Source organism: Phaseolus vulgaris, chromosome 6 (genome assembly GCF_000499845.2).
Source record: "Phaseolus vulgaris cultivar G19833 chromosome 6, P. vulgaris v2.0, whole genome shotgun sequence".
Taxonomy (NCBI): domain Eukaryota; kingdom Viridiplantae; phylum Streptophyta; class Magnoliopsida; order Fabales; family Fabaceae; genus Phaseolus; species Phaseolus vulgaris.
In genome coordinates, this window is record NC_023754.2 from 20,243,407 (window position 1) to 20,260,919 (window position 17,513).

The window sequence follows — 17,513 nt, forward strand, 5'->3', positions numbered from 1 at the left end:
TTGCTAAAGCACACTTAGTTAATATTATCATCAGCTAAAAAGTTTTATTATAATTTCGATGGGATACTCTATGTTAAGCGAATTTTACATGCAACTTCATAGCCTAGCATAAGCTTGGGATCTTTCTAGTTCAAACAAAAATAAACTGATTTCATCAACATTCCTTTGGGTATGGAAAAATTCTATACAGTATGTGAATTTTTAATCACTCCGGCAGCTTTAGAATATAATTTGCAGGTAAGATGGGAGAACCTGCACTTTTACAAACTGATTTGTTCCTAGAAGTCAAAAACTTCATGATGGCAGGTGCTTTCCTCGTATGTTTGGCCTCTTCGTGTGTTTCAGCAACATTTACTTCAACTTCATCCACTTAATTAACAGGTACAGGTTTAAATTCTCTTAAATCAGATGGTTGCCCTCCATGCACCAAACTGGTACCAATAACCGTGAATTTTATCTGATCTGTATTGTAGGGAGAGCTCGAGGCTTGAGGTAAAATTGACGATGGTAACAGAATGTCATCCTTATTCGATCCCCTTTCTGGCTCTTCATCACCACAGTTCCCAACTTTAGTTTATTCAAACATCAAGAAGATTCGGTTCAGGTACCACTTTGCTCAAGACATCACTAATAGAATCAAAGTAACAAGTTTTCTCCTTGAAAACGACTTAGCACCTGGATAAGAAAAACCAAATAATCTTTGGAGCTATGAGGGTAAGCAGGGCCAAACAGTTTCCCATAAGGGATCATTATTTTTGGACTTGCTCAGTCGAAATCCTGTTAAAAATTTCATTATATCATTTGGTCCAAGAGAAGAAGCTTTGAAAGTTTGGGCTGAAAACACCTTATTGTTCTTCCCAGGTTCCAGAACAAGAGTAGTAAGGTCACCCTCCTCCTTGCCAATACCAACTGCTCCCACAAGAATACCAAGTCCAACAGTGGATTTTAAACAAGATATGTATTCTTCTAAAGTAGGTCTGCCCTCGGTATAAGACTTAGAATCCGGATTAGAGCAAATGCAGAGTGAGAGTGAAACATATAATTATACAACTGAAATGATAAATAAATACATGGCCACTGGCCATAAAGGATGAGTCAATCAACGACCATTACATCAAAATAAGATCATAATACAATCAACCGTTCCTACTTAATTGCCATTGTATCACATGTACAATGTATGTAATATTAAAGATATGTAATACTTCCAAAAGGGCTTATAGCTGAACCTTAATCAGCTACAAGTATTATTTGAAGCTCGTAAAACAGAATGAATTAGGTTCTTCCAAAAGATATGGAATCCTACTCCTCAACATGGTTAATATACACCCAGGAAAATAGACAGACAATCATCATCATCTTCTACATTGTCACTTCATAAAGTTAAAGAAGGTTATATCAGAAACTGCAGGGGAAAAAATAAACATTGCACTATATCAGAGAAGTGAAAATAAAATAATTTCAAAATCATAAAATGCAGTGAAACAGGCTAAGCCGCTCATCCGGAAAATAAAATATACTGGTTGGAGTTCAATAATAGCATTGAAGATGAGATGACAATGTTGATACCTGTAGCAGAGTATCTTTAGATTCTCCTGAGAGATGGGGAATCAAGCTAAAATGCACAGCACGCATTATTCTTTTTTTCCCGCTCAAAGTCAAGTGTTTCAGCATAAATAAAGGAACTAAGAAGCAAACATCAGAAAGGGATATAGTAGCCATGGAAATTCAACCTTGACATTCTAAACTAGCTTCCAGTCTCTTGAAAGTATACAAAGGTCCCTTTTCTAGTAGAAAAGGCACAGGGAAAGGATAAGGATGAAGAAGTTAAGTTTTCTGTACTCAAATAAGCCAATTTCATGGAAAAGAAGTTACCAAAGAGAATGAATGTGTGTGAACTCAACAGGGTCTATTCATTACACTTAATACTAGAAGCCCATAAGTGTGAATTGGTCGAAATAGACCAGACATTGCCATACATTTGTAAAAGCAAGTCAAACAGGCTGGAAATGATAGCACATGTATGTAGAAAATGAATGCAGATGCAGAATCCGGACCCCTGCAATGTGCGGTCTAAGAAAACTGTTTAGCGGAGGGGATTCCGATTAGCTATTATAGTGTTCCAAAATTCAAGTACAAATTTAAAATAGAATTACGTCTATTTGTTCTCTTTACATTGTCCTCTATAAAATTAGAAGTGCAACTATCACAAGATTTCTTGCATATGCGGGATGAACATATTATTTATTTACACTCATCATAAACATAAATGTTCTAGGAAAATAATTACAACAGCAGAAGACATCTGCTCATGACAAATCACCTGACTATTCCAACATCAATCAACCTAGACTGGATAAACGGGTGAAAATCCACAATTCAGTAAATACAATCCATAAACTATACCACAATTAAACAATGTCAAAAAAATTCTTGGAACAAAATTTATAAGTTGCAAATATAATACATAACCAGCTGCATTCAAAGAAAAATCGGAACATATCTATTGCATCAGTTCAGATGTAATGAAAGTGATCACATTTCACGGTACAAAATTTAGAGTTGCAGATGTAATAGTACATAACCTAGCAGTGTTCAAAGAAAACTAGTATACGAAGAACGCCTTTCAAATTTCCCCTCTGTAACCTCCAGATCCAAAATAATCCTTTCTATTATTTGCAATTGCCATGCTCTTCTGATGTTCTAATTTGGGACAGTCACGGATACGATGACCAAGTCCACCACAATATGCACATCCCTTGACTCCACTTATGCCTGTTATTTCATCATTATCTTCCATTGGATCGTTCAACTCAGCCAAAACTGGGGGAATCCTTTGTTTTGCTTCTTGCAACAGGTGTTTCAAATCAAGTAATGTTGTTTCACTTTGATTCTTGTTTATAAATGTCGTTGCTATACCAGTTTTCCCACATCTACCAGTCCGTCCAATCCTATGGACATAATTTTCAATTTCAGCTGGCATGTCATAGTTAATGACGTGCTGAATATCAGGAAAATCCAAACCTTTGGATGCAACATCTGTTGCCACCAACACATCTTTCTTGCCTGCCTTAAAAGCTGAAATGGCATACTCTCTCTCTTCCTGATCCTTGCCTCCGTGAATCGCCACTGCTTCCACTCCTTTCAAGAGAAGGTATTCATGGATGTCATCAACGTCAGCCTTATTCTCACAAAATATCAGAACTGGTGGTGGGGTTTTTTGTAGGCACTCAAGGAGATAAACTATTTTTGCCTCCTGCTTAACATACTCTACCTCCTGAATTACATCAAGATTTGCGGCCCCTGCACGTCCCACATTGACAATGATAGGTTTCACCAAAGCGCTTCTGGCAAAGTTCTGAATTTTGGTTGGCATGGTGGCAGAAAATAGAAGAGTCTGCCTTTGAGCTTTGAAGTGATCAAAAACTTCTCTAATGTCATCTTCAAATCCCAGATCCACCAACCTATCGGCCTCATCTAATGTTAAATACCTGCAGTTATCAAGATTCATTTTCTTCTTGGCCAACATATCCTTCAACCTCCCAGGAGTGGCAACAACAATATGAACACCCTTCTTCACAATCTCAAGCTGCGATCTCATATCCACTCCACCAATACAAAGCAAAGGCCTGAGCTCCGGATATCCGGCTTCCTTCAAAGGTATCAAGAATTGTTCGACGACTTCATAAGTCTGCCTAGCCAGTTCCCTTGATGGGCAAATAATCAAACCAAATGGACCTTCTCCAGGAACAATAGGCATCATAATTTCCTCTTGCATTGCCACCATGATCATCGGTAGCACAAAGACAAGAGTTTTTCCAGAGCCCGTGAAAGCAATCCCAATCATATCCCGCCCAGATAAGATTACAGGAAGTCCTTGCACCTGAATAGGTGTTGGTTGCACAATCCCCTTAGCTTTCAACTTCTTCAAAACTGGCTCAGGAAACCTCATATCCTTAAAATTCTTAATCGGGGGTGGGATTTCACCACCATCAACTATTATATGCCACTGCTTCCGAATCAAATCACACTCCTTCTTGGACATCCTTCTTACATGCAAAGGTGGCTTCCACCCTGTAGGCAAAGGTTCCGAGTAAGTGATTCCCTTAGCCAATTCACGGACAGACATGAGGGTTTTCCTATCCGACAAGTTTTCAATCATCTCCTTCTCCTGCTGAACAATCTGCTCCGTCACACTGATCTCGGGTTGTTCTCGTTTCATTTGTGAAGCTTTAACCAGCAGACTAGGCTTGGATTCAGCCACTCTCATTTTCTCCAATTCATCATCAGTGGCGATAAGGGCCTTCCCCTTACGTTGGAGAATCTTCTGAGCTTCAATGGCCCGACGCTTGGCCACGGGCACATACTCCTCATAACCATCATCTTCTTCCATTTTCGCCGGCAAATTGAGCTCAAAGTAACAGTTCTTCTGGTCCTGTTATTATTCCAAACAAAAAACCCAAAGTAAGTAACAAAAAATCAAAGAACAAATTAATCCAAAGCATAACCTGTAAACTTAATATATCCATGTATCAAACTCAACTACACCAGTTTCGAGAATGAATACGAACTCCGACAATAAATTCACACCCCGAATAAAAGAGAAAGAAAAAAAATGCATCTTCATGCTTGTAAATACTTAGATATGAGAGTGAAGAAAACTCACTACGAAGAAACTGAAATCCCACTGTGAAGTGCGCTATTCGGAGAAAACACTGTTTTGATGCTGTGAATGTGATTTGGGAATTTAGGGTTTGATTTTCGCACCAACCTCTTCTCTCTGAGCCCAAAACTCTCAAATTACGAACATTTATTCAGAAGTGATACACTGTTTTGGTTAAATACTATATAATAATAAAATAATATCTAGTCAAATAAAATATAGAAAATATTTATTTATATACATTCGAACTTAACTTATTTTAACTAATTAAAATAGTTTATGGATTAGATTCAACCTAATTTGATCAAACAACTTCTTTTATAAAATAAAGGTTTTATAATATTTCTTTATAAAATTATACTCTGAGTATCCTATTTATTTAATATAATTTCTAAATTTCAACATACTATCTAGTATTTTTTTTAAATAACTAAGAAAATTGTTTTTACAGGTTCAATTAATAGAATTACTTTTATTCTAACAAAAAATTTAAATGAGTTAATTTATGTAGATTCATACATCAAAATCTATCTATATATTTATTTATTTATCACGTACTGCAATAAACTTTAAAAAAATATGCTTAGTTTGACAGACCACTGTATTTATCTAATAAATTTATATATTTTTTACGGAATAAATATTGTATACATGATATAAACTCATAATTATTAATAAAATGTTATAACAAAAAAGTATAATTTAAATTTTTATACAAAAATTAATACTAAAATATTTAAAAGTATCAGACATATAAATTCATGATTCATCCATTGTTACTTTCTCATATCTCCGTTACTTATAGGTAATAAAAATATCAAAAATATTTTTTAACACCCGTATTCTATCCTACATTTCAACAAATATTAGTATTTTAATTACTTTTAATTTTTTAATTTTGAAAATTATTTTAACATTTTACATTTTATTTATATTAAGAAGATTTTTTAATTTTTAATTTTTATTACAAGTATTAATATTTTGTTATGAGTGTAAGATGAAGTTGGATGTAAAAATATCATCACCCTAAAAATATTATTAGTATTCACTGTATATATAAGAATAAAGAATAAAATTACAATAATAAAATGATAATAAAGACAAAAATTGGCCAGACACACACTTTTACACTACTGTTTAATTTTAAACTATTATAAGTATATCTTTTAAGATTATCACCATAAAAAATAAGGAATTTATATATATAACAAAAAAAAATATTTGTATTGTTCATAGCACATAATTAATGTTTTGAAAATTTGTATTTTAATTTATAAAAGTTAAATTTGATATGATGGAATAATTTAGTTTTATATGTCTTCGGACTTCAAGTATATTTGAGGTATTGTTGACTCTATAAGTCGTGAGTATTGTTAGGTCAATCATCGCATTTAAAATATTATCCGTTTTGAAGGTTGATGTTCAGTTACAATTTTGTCCTTAAAAGATATCTTGATGGAATTAGAGGAGTAATGAATATATAAACGGCTATTTACCTCAATTTCTAAACGTCGAAGCCAAGAGATTATATTAGACGTATCCGAACAATATGTCTATCTATCTTCAATATAATGATTAATATTTTGGTTGATATTTTTCTTATTTTCTTAATATTAATAAAAAAATTAAAATATAACTTACAGGTATATTGGCCTCTTTTAATTTGTTAAGCACATAAAGTTTGTTAACTTAGCTTTTTTATTTTTTATAAAATACAGTATAAAAAATAAATAGATATTGATGTTAAACTATATATTTAATTCGGTCAAACTAAAATTTAGAAAAAAAAAACATTCAACAATGTAGGTTAGGAATAGATTTATCAAAGTCTAACATGATTTAAGCACAACTTTTAGGATTTTTTTTCTAACTTTTACTCTCATGCAAAAGTCTTATTAATTTTTTATCTATATTTGGTTTAATTTTTTACATAAACATATGTTTTTAAGATAGAAAATTATTTTTTTTATTCTCAAAATCAAGGATCTCAATCACAGTTCATCATTGAAATTTAAATTAGAACTATTCGTTATTTAAATTATAGTGTTTATATATTGAAATAACCTAACACAAAAATTACATTTCCTTAAATTATATTTTAATAGATAAATTTTAAAAACTTATACATAAACATATATTTAAAAAAAAAAGTCAGTGGGTCCCATCTCACTAACAAAATGATGACAAGCTAGTAATTCAATACACTTTTACCCCTAAGATACTCATACTTCACTGTCAGTGTGATAAATAATTAATTTATTTGTCATCGCAAAAATATAAATAAAATGGATCAAATTAAATTCATCCATTTCATTTAATTGATAATTAGTTCTTCGAACATTATTTCTCAAAATTCAATCTATTCTCACTTAAAAATTCTTAGATAAAAGATTTCTGTTATATATACATTAAAAGTACACTTGATTAATTAATGTTTTTAACTAAATAAATTAAAATAATTTTTTTATTTATATTCTTTCCAAGATTTTTTTATTGAGATTATAAAATAATATAAATTGTTAAAAAATATTTGAATAAGTTGAATGATCATATGTTTAACATCTATCTATGTAAATAATGAATATCATCACACACATTATATTGATTTATTTGTACCATTATATCCTTTTATAAATAATCACACGGTCAACAACAATTTAAATTAAAATTATGAAAGACTTGTTTCTTATTATCATAATCTTTATGGTGATAATAAATCTTATAATAAAGAAAGAATACTATAAAAAAACAATTATTATATTTAACAATATAATAAGAAAAAAAATATATCATAAAGATAGAGCTAAATAATTGGACCTCTGACACATTTATTCTCATTATGTTTTATATCTTTAACATTCAGTTTTGAAGGGATTTTAATATTATAATTTGTATTGGTTTGACTATCAAACAACGTACATTGTAAAAGTTGACTATTTGTGGGTTGATCATCTTAGGTTGAATTTTTTGTGTATGAAAGGCACCAATAAAATTTACTTGCATATGTTTACATAGATGTTTTGATCTTTGGTTAATGAGGTTGCTTAGGGATAAATCTAATGGAAATAAATAAAAAGTTAGCTAAGAACAACTGAAGCTGAAGCCAATAAGACCATCACCATATAAGGTTTCTGTCGTTATTTTCTCCTAAACATCATTGGCTAATTGTCAAGTAAGGTGAAACCGGTTCCTTGTACTGTATATATAGTCAATATAAATCTTTGTTTTGCCTTACAGAAAAGTACTTATTGACATGGATGAAAGTTTGATACAAACTACACCAGAAGATTGTTGGACAAAAGATTGTTTTGCCATATAGAAAAGTACTTATTGACATGGATGAAAGTTTGATATAAACTACATCAGAACAATGTTGGACAAAAGGGTGGCTAGTACATCATCAAGGTCTATCCTTTTATGGAAAAAAAATGTTAGTTGTAATAATCTGATTCACAAAACTCCATATCAATTCAGTATTCACAGTAAGAATAGGACACATCTCAGGTATGCCCCTTCCTTGCTTGTCAAGAAAGAGCACACAAACAAGAGTCAATTTGTATTTTGTAATTGCTAAAGCACACTCAAAGTTTCTGGCAATATTATCATCAGCTAAAAAGTTTTATTATAATTTCCATGGGATACTCAATATGAGTGAAATTTACTTGCAACTTGATAGCCAAGCATAAGGTTGGGATCCTTCTAGTTTAAACAAACAAACAAAAAACTGATCTCATCAACATTCTTTGTAGTATGGAAAAATTCTGTACAGTATGTGAATGTAGACAGGAGAATCATCTGCTCTTTTCGAAATCAAATTGTTTCTAGAAGTCAAAACTTGATGATGAAAGGCAGCTTCAAAGATACCTGGTATAATGGACCACTACTGCTCTTAACTTAATCTAATGGCTCACAGATACTTCCTAAGCAGTGCTGTTGCCATTCAACTGATTTTCTTCTACTAAAATTGCAGTCCCATTGTCTGAACTCTGACTGTTAGGCATGATTTTGGTTCTTGTACGAGCCTTGCGGCAAATAGTAAATGCATCAGTTTGTGTTGGGACGAGTTTCCTTTTCTGTCTTCTTTCTCCATGCAAGAAATCATTTGCTAGAGATTCCAGCGCTCTAAGGGACAAAGGTCGGTTTCTAGTGCTCTGCCTCCTGGAAGTTATACTAGGTTGCTGCTCCACCACAGAACCAACATCAGAAGAGGCTCCCAGTGGCTCCTCAATTACTGCCTGAGTGTCAGATGATAAACATGGATCATTTGCCTTCAGGCTCTGCTCATCTTCCTCCACCATTGCCATCACTACCCCAATTTCAGACTTCAACTGAGCTTGGGGTATGTTGAAGGTGACTGGAGATTGTGATTCACCATTCTCAACTTTATCACCTGAAACACACCTGTGCTCACAAATTTCATTGAGAATACTTTCTTTGTTATTCTCTTCCAGACTTTTTTCATCCGAAGAAGGAATTAAACTTCCATTCTTCTGCTTTGTGCTAAAAGGATCATCAACCTTTGTGCGGGAGAAAGCTATTTTTTCTGATCCTAAGCCTCCTGAAGAATTCTTGATGATGTGGCTTTTCTTTGCCTTGGAACAAGCAGCCAATCTCCTCTTTTTGACGGGAACAACTGCATGGTTGGAATTACCTGATCTTGCTGTTCGACTAAATTGATGCTTTATGGTCCTTTTCAGTTGATTATCTTTGGACACAGAGGTCTTCTGATTCTCCAAGCTTTCCACCATTTTCTTAGCATTATTTTGGTTATCAGTATTCCCAATATTCTTTTTGTCATATACCAGCATACTAGCTTCTATTACACTTGGTGAATCATCATAGGATCTACCCTTACTTTCTCTTAAAATACCAAGCATCTTAAAAGCATCTTCCTCTTCAATTGGCAGATATTGCAGTTCTCTCACCTTCAATAACTTTCCTTCACAAAGTGCACTGGTATCAGTCAACTTTTGATCAATGTTTTCAGAAATGTCCTTGTTATGGTTTACTTTACTCATATGTTTGGCCTCTTCATGCGTATCAGCAACATTTACCTCAACTTCACCCACTGAATTAACAGGCACAGGTTTAAATTCTCTTAAATCAGATGGTTTCCCTCCATGCACCAAACTGGTATCAATAACCGTGAATTTTATCTGATCTGTATTGTAAGTTGAAGAACGAGGCTTGAGGTAACATTGACGATGGTAGTCAGAATGATCATCCTTATCCGATCCCCTTTCTGGCTCTTCATCATCAAAGCTATCAACTTTAGCTTCTTCAACATCAAGAAGATTCGGTTCAGCTACCACTTTCCTCAAGACATCACCAACAGAATCAAAGTAATGATCACCTTTCACAAGTTTTCTCCTTGAAAACGTCTTAACACCTGGGATAAGAAAAACCAGATAATCTTTGGAGCTGACATAACCTCGATTTTTTGGTTGCTCAGAGTGCCAACCTCTTCCTAGTAAGCGAGGCCAAACAGCTTCCCAAAAGAGATCATGACTTTTAGCCTTGCTCAGTCGAAATCCTGTTAAAAATTTCATTATATCATTTGGTCCAAGAGAAGACCAAGCTTTACAAGTTGGCAGTGAAAACACCTTATTGTTCTTCCCAGGTTCCAAAACAAGAGTAGTAAGGTCATCCTTCTCCTTACCAATACCAAATGCTCCCACAAGAATACCAAGTCCCACAGTGGATTTTAAAGAAGATATGTATTCTTCTAAAGAAGCTCTGCCCTCTGTATATGACTTAGAAGCCTGATTAGAGCAAAAGTAAAGTGAGAGTGAAGCATACAAATATACAAATGAAATGATAAATAAATACATGTCCACTGGTCATAAAGGATGAATCAATCAACCACCATTACATCACAATAAGATCATAATACAATCAGCCATTCCTCCTTAATATGCCCTTGTATCTAATGTACAATGTATGTAATATTAAAGATATGTGATATTTCCAAAAGCATTTATAGCTGAACCTTAATCAGCTACAAGTATTATTTGGAGCCTGTAAACAGAATGAATTAGATACTTCCAGAAAATATGGAATCCTAAATGCAAATGGCTTCTATTCTTCAACATGAGTAATATACACCCAGGAAAATAGACAGACAATCATCATCATCTTCTATATTGTTACTTCATAAATTTAAAAAGAAGACTATATTAAAAATTGCAGACAAAAAAATAAACATTGCACTATATCAGAGAAGTGAAAATAAAATAATTTCTAAATCATAGAATGCAGTTAAACAGGCTATGCCGCTCGTCCGACAAATGAAATATACTTGTTGTAGTTCAATAATAGAAAGTGAAGATGAAATGACACTGTTGATACCTGTAGCAGAGTATCTTTAGATTCTCCTGAGACATGGGGAATCAAGCGGGACAATAGTTCTTGTTGCCTGCGACCAGTGAAAAGTTTATGTCCTATTGTAGACTTTCTCCCTTTTATCTTCCGGCAGTCTGACCATCTACGATATGCATCAGATTTGTGAAACTTTCCATAATAAAAGGCAAGTATTTCCCCCATCCCTTTGTTCTCTAAGAAACTTTTCATCTGAATGAAATTTTTACCAAAAATATACAAACCAAGGAGAAAAACTTCTGCATCAAAGTCACTCCAGGAGTTACTTAATATGCCAGGAGCTAATGCAAGTTTTTTGCTTTCACTCAGTTCAGCTGAATTGCTGTCTCCTGTCATCACAGATTGAAATGTGGTTGGTTTGAGTTCATCTACATTGTCTCCAATATATCCCCACCCTTCATTTTCTCTACTCTCCTTTGCATTATGTATCCATGTGACAGAGATGGGTAAACCAATTGCATATGAAAGTGAGTTGTCAAACCCAACTTCTGACTCGGCAGGATTCCTTAGAAGCTTAAGTCGTTCTGATTTTTTTTATTAGGGAAGGAACTTCCACCTGGTACTCATGACCAACTCGAGGATTCAGCTGTGGATCTCCAACTACATTGCTTATATAAGGTGAACTTGGAGGACTATTAGATGCATGTTCAGTTAAATTCTGCTGCATTGTATCCATCTGCGTAGAAACAAAGTATAACATACTAAGTAACTAAACACTCAAATCTTAAGAAGAAATATTATAAGGGAATGGATATTAACTAATAGTTATGCAATAACAAAGTCTTATCCAGCTAAGTGAGATCAACTACATGGATCACGTGACACCTTCAATTTTGATAGAGACCAAATTAGCTAACAGACATGTAACAAAATGTTAGATCTCCGGTTGTTTTTACTTTCAATTATTTCTCCATTATCAAATTCTTAAGAGAATCAACTATCCACAAACTCAGTATTATAGTACAAATAAGAGGAACAAAGGGCAAGTAACTCTTCATTGACCAGTAACTCCAAAAGGATTACAACTGCTAAAACAATCTATTCCTGTACCTAAGAAAATTGGAGAATTGCTGAAGCTACAGAAATTGCTTATATGACAAAGCATCAAAATCCTCAACATGGGTATCTGAATCACTAGCGTAAACCCTATCATTTTTCCATACCAGAAAAGCAAAATTCGCAAATTTCTTCTCAAACACTGCATTCCTCAATGGCTGATACAGCCTCAAAAAAAATACACCATGCAACAACCACTATACACGCAACCTAAGGAGGGGAGAGAATAACACGAAATCCGTGTGAGGAGAATGATATATAAAGGCGAAGAATTTTGATTACCAAAGAAAAAGATAATAACCAACCAACCCCAGATCCACTTGTATACATGTTCATAAGCAACGTCCTTGCAGGACAAAACAAACGGATTCACACGTACAACCCAGAAGAGCAAAAGAAGAAAATAAAAACCATTGAAACCAGAACTTGACAAGTACATTCACTGACACCAGGATTGAGCACACCCACTACACAGGTACACACTGCTGACAATTAATCGAAATACCAACGACCCAAAAATATTTGCAGGTATCTTTCTCCATCTCCTATATCACAGTACATCATACACACACAAACTATATAATCCAAAAGCAGAAGAAACACGAGTACACGCATTGGACGAGTTAAAGGTTGATAACAAGAAAAGATGAATATTTCTTACCCTTTGAGCAGGTGGTGGAAACGTCAAATGCCAGGCCTGAAAGGGGAAGCAATAACATCAAGTAAGTGCACGCACACACACACAAGGTTGAAATAACAATAATAATAAAAATTGGTGGTGATTATATTCTTTGTTGATTTGCATACATGTGCTATAAAAGTGAATAAAACATTAACGTAGTTGAAGAAAAGAGAGAGAGAGAGAACCTGGTTTTGATGTCTCAAGTGTACCACACAATAAGGTGAATTCGCGGGGCATGGAATGAAATGAACTGCTACTTACTTGGTCCGGCTTTTAAAACACACCGAGTCTGTCTGACTCGTCCGAGTTGGTCAGAACGAGTTGAGTTGAGTTGACGACGTGGTTTCAAAGCAAATCCTGTGTTGTGTTATGACTTTTAGTTGATCCACAGTTGTTTTTATCAGTTTTTGTTTTGTTTTGTTTGATTCGGTGCAAGTGTTCTTCTATCACAATTAATTATTCTTTAATTGAGTGAGATAAGTGTGAATATTATAACTTTTTCAATAAATATCATTAGTTTATTGATGGTATTTTAATGTGTTGGTAAAAAAAAAAGTAATTATCCAAAATTCCTAAGTGCATAGTTTTAAGATTGTCTACAAAAATTGTGTGAAATCTATCACGTAGTATAGGTGACACACTTGTGGGGGATTAAACAAAACCGGGTGCTTCAAGGGGATGTGGTTTTTAAGATGTGATGGTAAAAAAAGTGAACAATTTCATCAAACACATAATTATTATCTTCTAGCTTTTATAATTCTAACTCATTAAATGTACCATAATGCATTAAAAAAAAGTCACAATCATTTATTAACTTTTGTGTTATTAAACTAATTTTTATAGTTTTGTTTTTTATATTGATATAATTTGAAAGACTTTAAATTGGATTAAATGTATTTTTTCTAATTTTATGTGAAATTGTAGTTTTCATAGTTAAAAATTTATTCAATTATATATATATATATATATATAAAACTCTCATGTTAGCCATCATTATGAAATTTGACATTTCAGTTATGCTGACACTTCAAGTGACAACAATCATTTACTACCACATGAAAACAAATATTATTAAAAAAAATACAAGAAAATACAGGAGACTAGACCAAAACTTATATATTAAGAAAAATGGTACATATGTAATCTATACCTATTAATAAATAACTCTAAGAAAAGACTAGATGGAAGTTGATTATACCAATAATAATACTCTCTATGAATAAAGCATAAGTTAGGAAGCTTATCAGCACATGCATTCCCTTCACAAAGCATTACAGGAACATTAATCATAAGAGTAAATGCAGCACCAGGCAGAATCACATTCAAGCCATAAACTAGTAAGACCCATCTTTTGGGCTTGTTTAATAGCATGTATAACTCCATAAAACTCAACAATCAAAACAGTCTGAATATCAAGGAAAGCAGAGAAACCACCAATAAATTCTCTCATACTCCCATAGAAAATATCACACCACAAGTAGCAAGATCATGAGAACACCTACCTAGCAACACCATTAGTGTTTATTTTAACCCAACCTGGAGAAGAAAACTTTCATCTAACAGGAAAAGGAGATATAACTTTACCACTACGAGTATTAATACCAAAAAAATTAAGCACATTGAAATCAAACATATTATTTCACATAAAACTTTTAGACGAATTACCCACTAGACAAGTGAGATCTTTAATGGCCGTTATGGCCCTAAAAACATCAATTCTAACATGAAATCTAACATAATTTCTCTTATCTCATATCGTCCTAATAGAAAAAAGTTATTACAACAAGTTTAATCAAATTAACCAAAGGACTACCGTCACTCTTAATAAAAGGAAGGAGATCATCCACATTAGAGAGATGAGAAGGAAAATTTGTCATTTCCAACTCCAAATATGCATAACATTAGGACATTCAAAAAATAAATGGTGAATAGATTCCTCCTGTTTTTTCACAAAGCATACACATAGAACATATATGCAAACCTCTATGTTGAATGTGTTGATTTGTAGGTGGTCGCCCATGAAAAACTTTTCAGAGAACTAGAGTTTTGGAATGAGGTATATATGAAGACCGAATGAGTTTACCCCAGCCATAGGGAATTCCTATATCCAAAAAAAAAAGTCTTAGCGACTTAAAGTGAAACGCCCATAATATTTCAGAATCCAATTAGGAATATCATGTGTTTGCCTAATGATGACATGTTCAAAGAAAGGAGGCATCTGCTGTAATGGCAAGGGAATACTCCAATCACTACCAGTCCAGAATTGAGAAATTGTATCCGAGATTCTATAATCATTAGGTACCCCTACAATGATTGATAAAGAGAGAGTGAAACATCATTTATCATTTCAAAAACCAGTACTTGTACCAACAGTCCAAAAAGTATGTTCAAGAATAATTTCATAAAACTGTTTAATCTCATGTCAAATAGAGGAGGATCTACAAACCATTCTAAATTGTTACTTTAATTTAAGAACTATGGCTTTCAAGAGAATAGACAAATGCGTGTTATTATAAGCAAAATTCCAAGTAAACTTAAAAAGATACACATTATTTCCATTATATAAATTAATAATCTTCAATCCTCCATTCTCAATAGGAGAACAAATCTTAGCCCAATTAACTCTAATTGTGTCTTTTTCCATAATATCACCGATCCAAATAAAATTTCTGCTCCACTGTTCAACTTACTTAAAAATAAAAACCAACCATTTATACATGTTAAAACTATAAGTTAGAAAAACAACAATCACCGTATTAACCACATTATTTTGATTTAATTTAACTGTGTATAAAAGTTATAGTTTTTTTTATTGTTATAAGCGATCATTCAGTATACATTATTTGAAATTTTAAATACAAATTAATTTTAAAATCAATATAATTCATTATAATAGTTTAATGACATTCATCGACAGTTGAAATTTAATAAATAAATAAAATTTTAATCTAGAGAAATATTGCAATTAATTTAATGATATAACAAAATAATCAACACATATAGATTGATTTAAAAACAATTTTAGAAAAGATACAAAAAGTTGTTTGACTTGAATAAAATAGAATTTAAAATAAATAATTTCGTTTGAGTCCTTATTGGTATTAAATTATTTTTATTTTTAACATTGTTTTAATTATCACTTATTTATCATTGATACCCATTAAACTTTGTTAATATTATTCTCATTTGTTTGTTACTAATATCATTTTCCAAATACAAAATATCTTTCATTCTAACAGTCCCTGTATGATTTATATTTTTTTATTACCATCATTTTGTATGCCAAAAAAATGTAGACAACATTTATTAATTTTAACCAAATTTAATTTAACTCAAATAATGCAAAAGTTAACATTAAATTACAACTAATTCATTCAAACACATAATTTAATAAAAGACTATTGTTAGATAGTACAATTTTTTCATGGTATTATTTAAAAAGAAAGACATATTTTTTACACGACATTAATTACATATAATGTGTACCTTGTTTTATTTTATCAAATGTATTTGGAATTACATAGAGGGTCACGTCGTTCATATCTAAAACAATAACAACTTTTTGTTGTTTATTTTAAATATTTGACAAAATTATACTATTTCTCTCCGAATGATAATAAATACGTGGAAATGTGAATATTTTTTTTATAAAAAGCTTTCATGTTAGTTATCACCATGCTACTTGACATCTCATTTAGATTGATACTTCAAATAACACCAAATAACAATAATCATTTGCCGTCACATAAAAAAATATTATTAAAAAAAAGAAAAAGAAAATACAAAAATATGGGGAGATTAAACTAAAACATATATGTTAACAAAACCAATACATAGGTAGACTATACCTATTAATAAAGAATTCTAAGAACAAACTAGATGGAAGTCTATTATACCAATGAAATGATTCTCTATGAATAATCATAAATTAGCCAACTTATCAGCACACACATTCCCTTCACGAAAAATATGAGTAACCATAAACCTGATTTTTCCACAGTAATTAAGACAAGTATTTCATCGATTACAAAGCATCTAAGGAACATTTGTCATAGCAGTAAACGCAGCACAAACCACCAAGGCAGAGTCACATTCTAGCCAAACATTAGTAAGACCCAACTTTTGAGCTTCCTCCAAAACATATATAACTCCATGAAATTCAGCAACCAAAGCAGTCTGAACGTCAATAAACGCATATAAAGCTCCAATAAACTCCCTCATACTCCCACGGGAAATACTTCCACAAGCGGCAAGACCTAGATAATCCCTAGCAGCCCCATCAATGTTAATTTTAACCAGCCCGATGAAGGAAACTCTCATCTAACAAGAAAAGGATGTAGAACTTTACCAGTACGAGTGTTAATATAAAAAAACTTGAGCACATTGAAATCGAATATATCATTCTTCATTAAAGCTTTAGACAAATTACCCACTAGACAAGTTAAATCTTTAATAACCAAAATAGCCCTATAAATCTCAATCTTATCCTAAAAACGAGCATAATTCCTCATACGCCATATCATCCAAATAGAAAAAGTTATCACAGCTAGCTTAACCAATTTAACCTTCACTATGAAAATAATGCATATCTTATTAAGCTTGCTTGAAACTTTGCTTATAGCAACAAACCTTGGTTTTTGCTCTTTAAAGTTAGGGTCCTTAAATCAAAATATGAGTTTCGAATGGTTTATAGATCCTCATCTCTTTGGCCTGGAATTAAGCAATTTTATTCTA

At 32.5% G+C, this 17,513-nt stretch overlaps 2 protein-coding genes across 2 annotated transcripts; both read right to left on the reverse strand.

Moving 5' to 3' along the window:
* Positions 1–2,480: 2,480 nt before the first annotated feature.
* LOC137831689 (DEAD-box ATP-dependent RNA helicase 35) lies at positions 2,481–4,822 on the reverse strand. The gene is made up of 2 exons (XM_068639469.1): positions 4,667–4,822; positions 2,481–4,435 (listed from the first exon to the last, which is right to left on the reverse strand). The coding sequence occupies exon 2, from the start codon at positions 4,391–4,393 to the stop codon at positions 2,627–2,629; it is 1,767 nt and encodes a 588-aa protein (XP_068495570.1). The 5' UTR covers positions 4,394–4,435; positions 4,667–4,822; the 3' UTR covers positions 2,481–2,626.
* A 3,428-nt stretch (positions 4,823–8,250) lies between these two features.
* On the reverse strand, positions 8,251–13,097 carry LOC137831691 (uncharacterized). The gene is made up of 4 exons (XM_068639470.1): positions 12,965–13,097; positions 12,759–12,794; positions 11,012–11,717; positions 8,251–10,425 (listed from the first exon to the last, which is right to left on the reverse strand). The coding sequence occupies exons 3-4, from the start codon at positions 11,375–11,377 to the stop codon at positions 8,584–8,586; spliced, it is 2,208 nt and encodes a 735-aa protein (XP_068495571.1). The 5' UTR covers positions 11,378–11,717; positions 12,759–12,794; positions 12,965–13,097; the 3' UTR covers positions 8,251–8,583.
* Between the last annotated feature and the right edge of the window lie 4,416 nt (positions 13,098–17,513).

Bases quoted from the DNA above. Each gene is read 5' to 3' on its own strand.
- LOC137831689 (XM_068639469.1), bottom strand. From the start codon at position 4,393: ATGGAAGAAGATGATGGTTATGAGGAGTATGTGCCCGTGGCCAAGCGT.
- LOC137831691 (XM_068639470.1), bottom strand. From the start codon at position 11,377: ATGACAGGAGACAGCAATTCAGCTGAACTGAGTGAAAGCAAAAAACTT. The intron at 10,426-11,011 runs GTATCAACAGTG...TGCTCTAATCAG, and splicing joins CTAAAGATACTCTGCTACAG to GCTTCTAAGTCATATACAGA.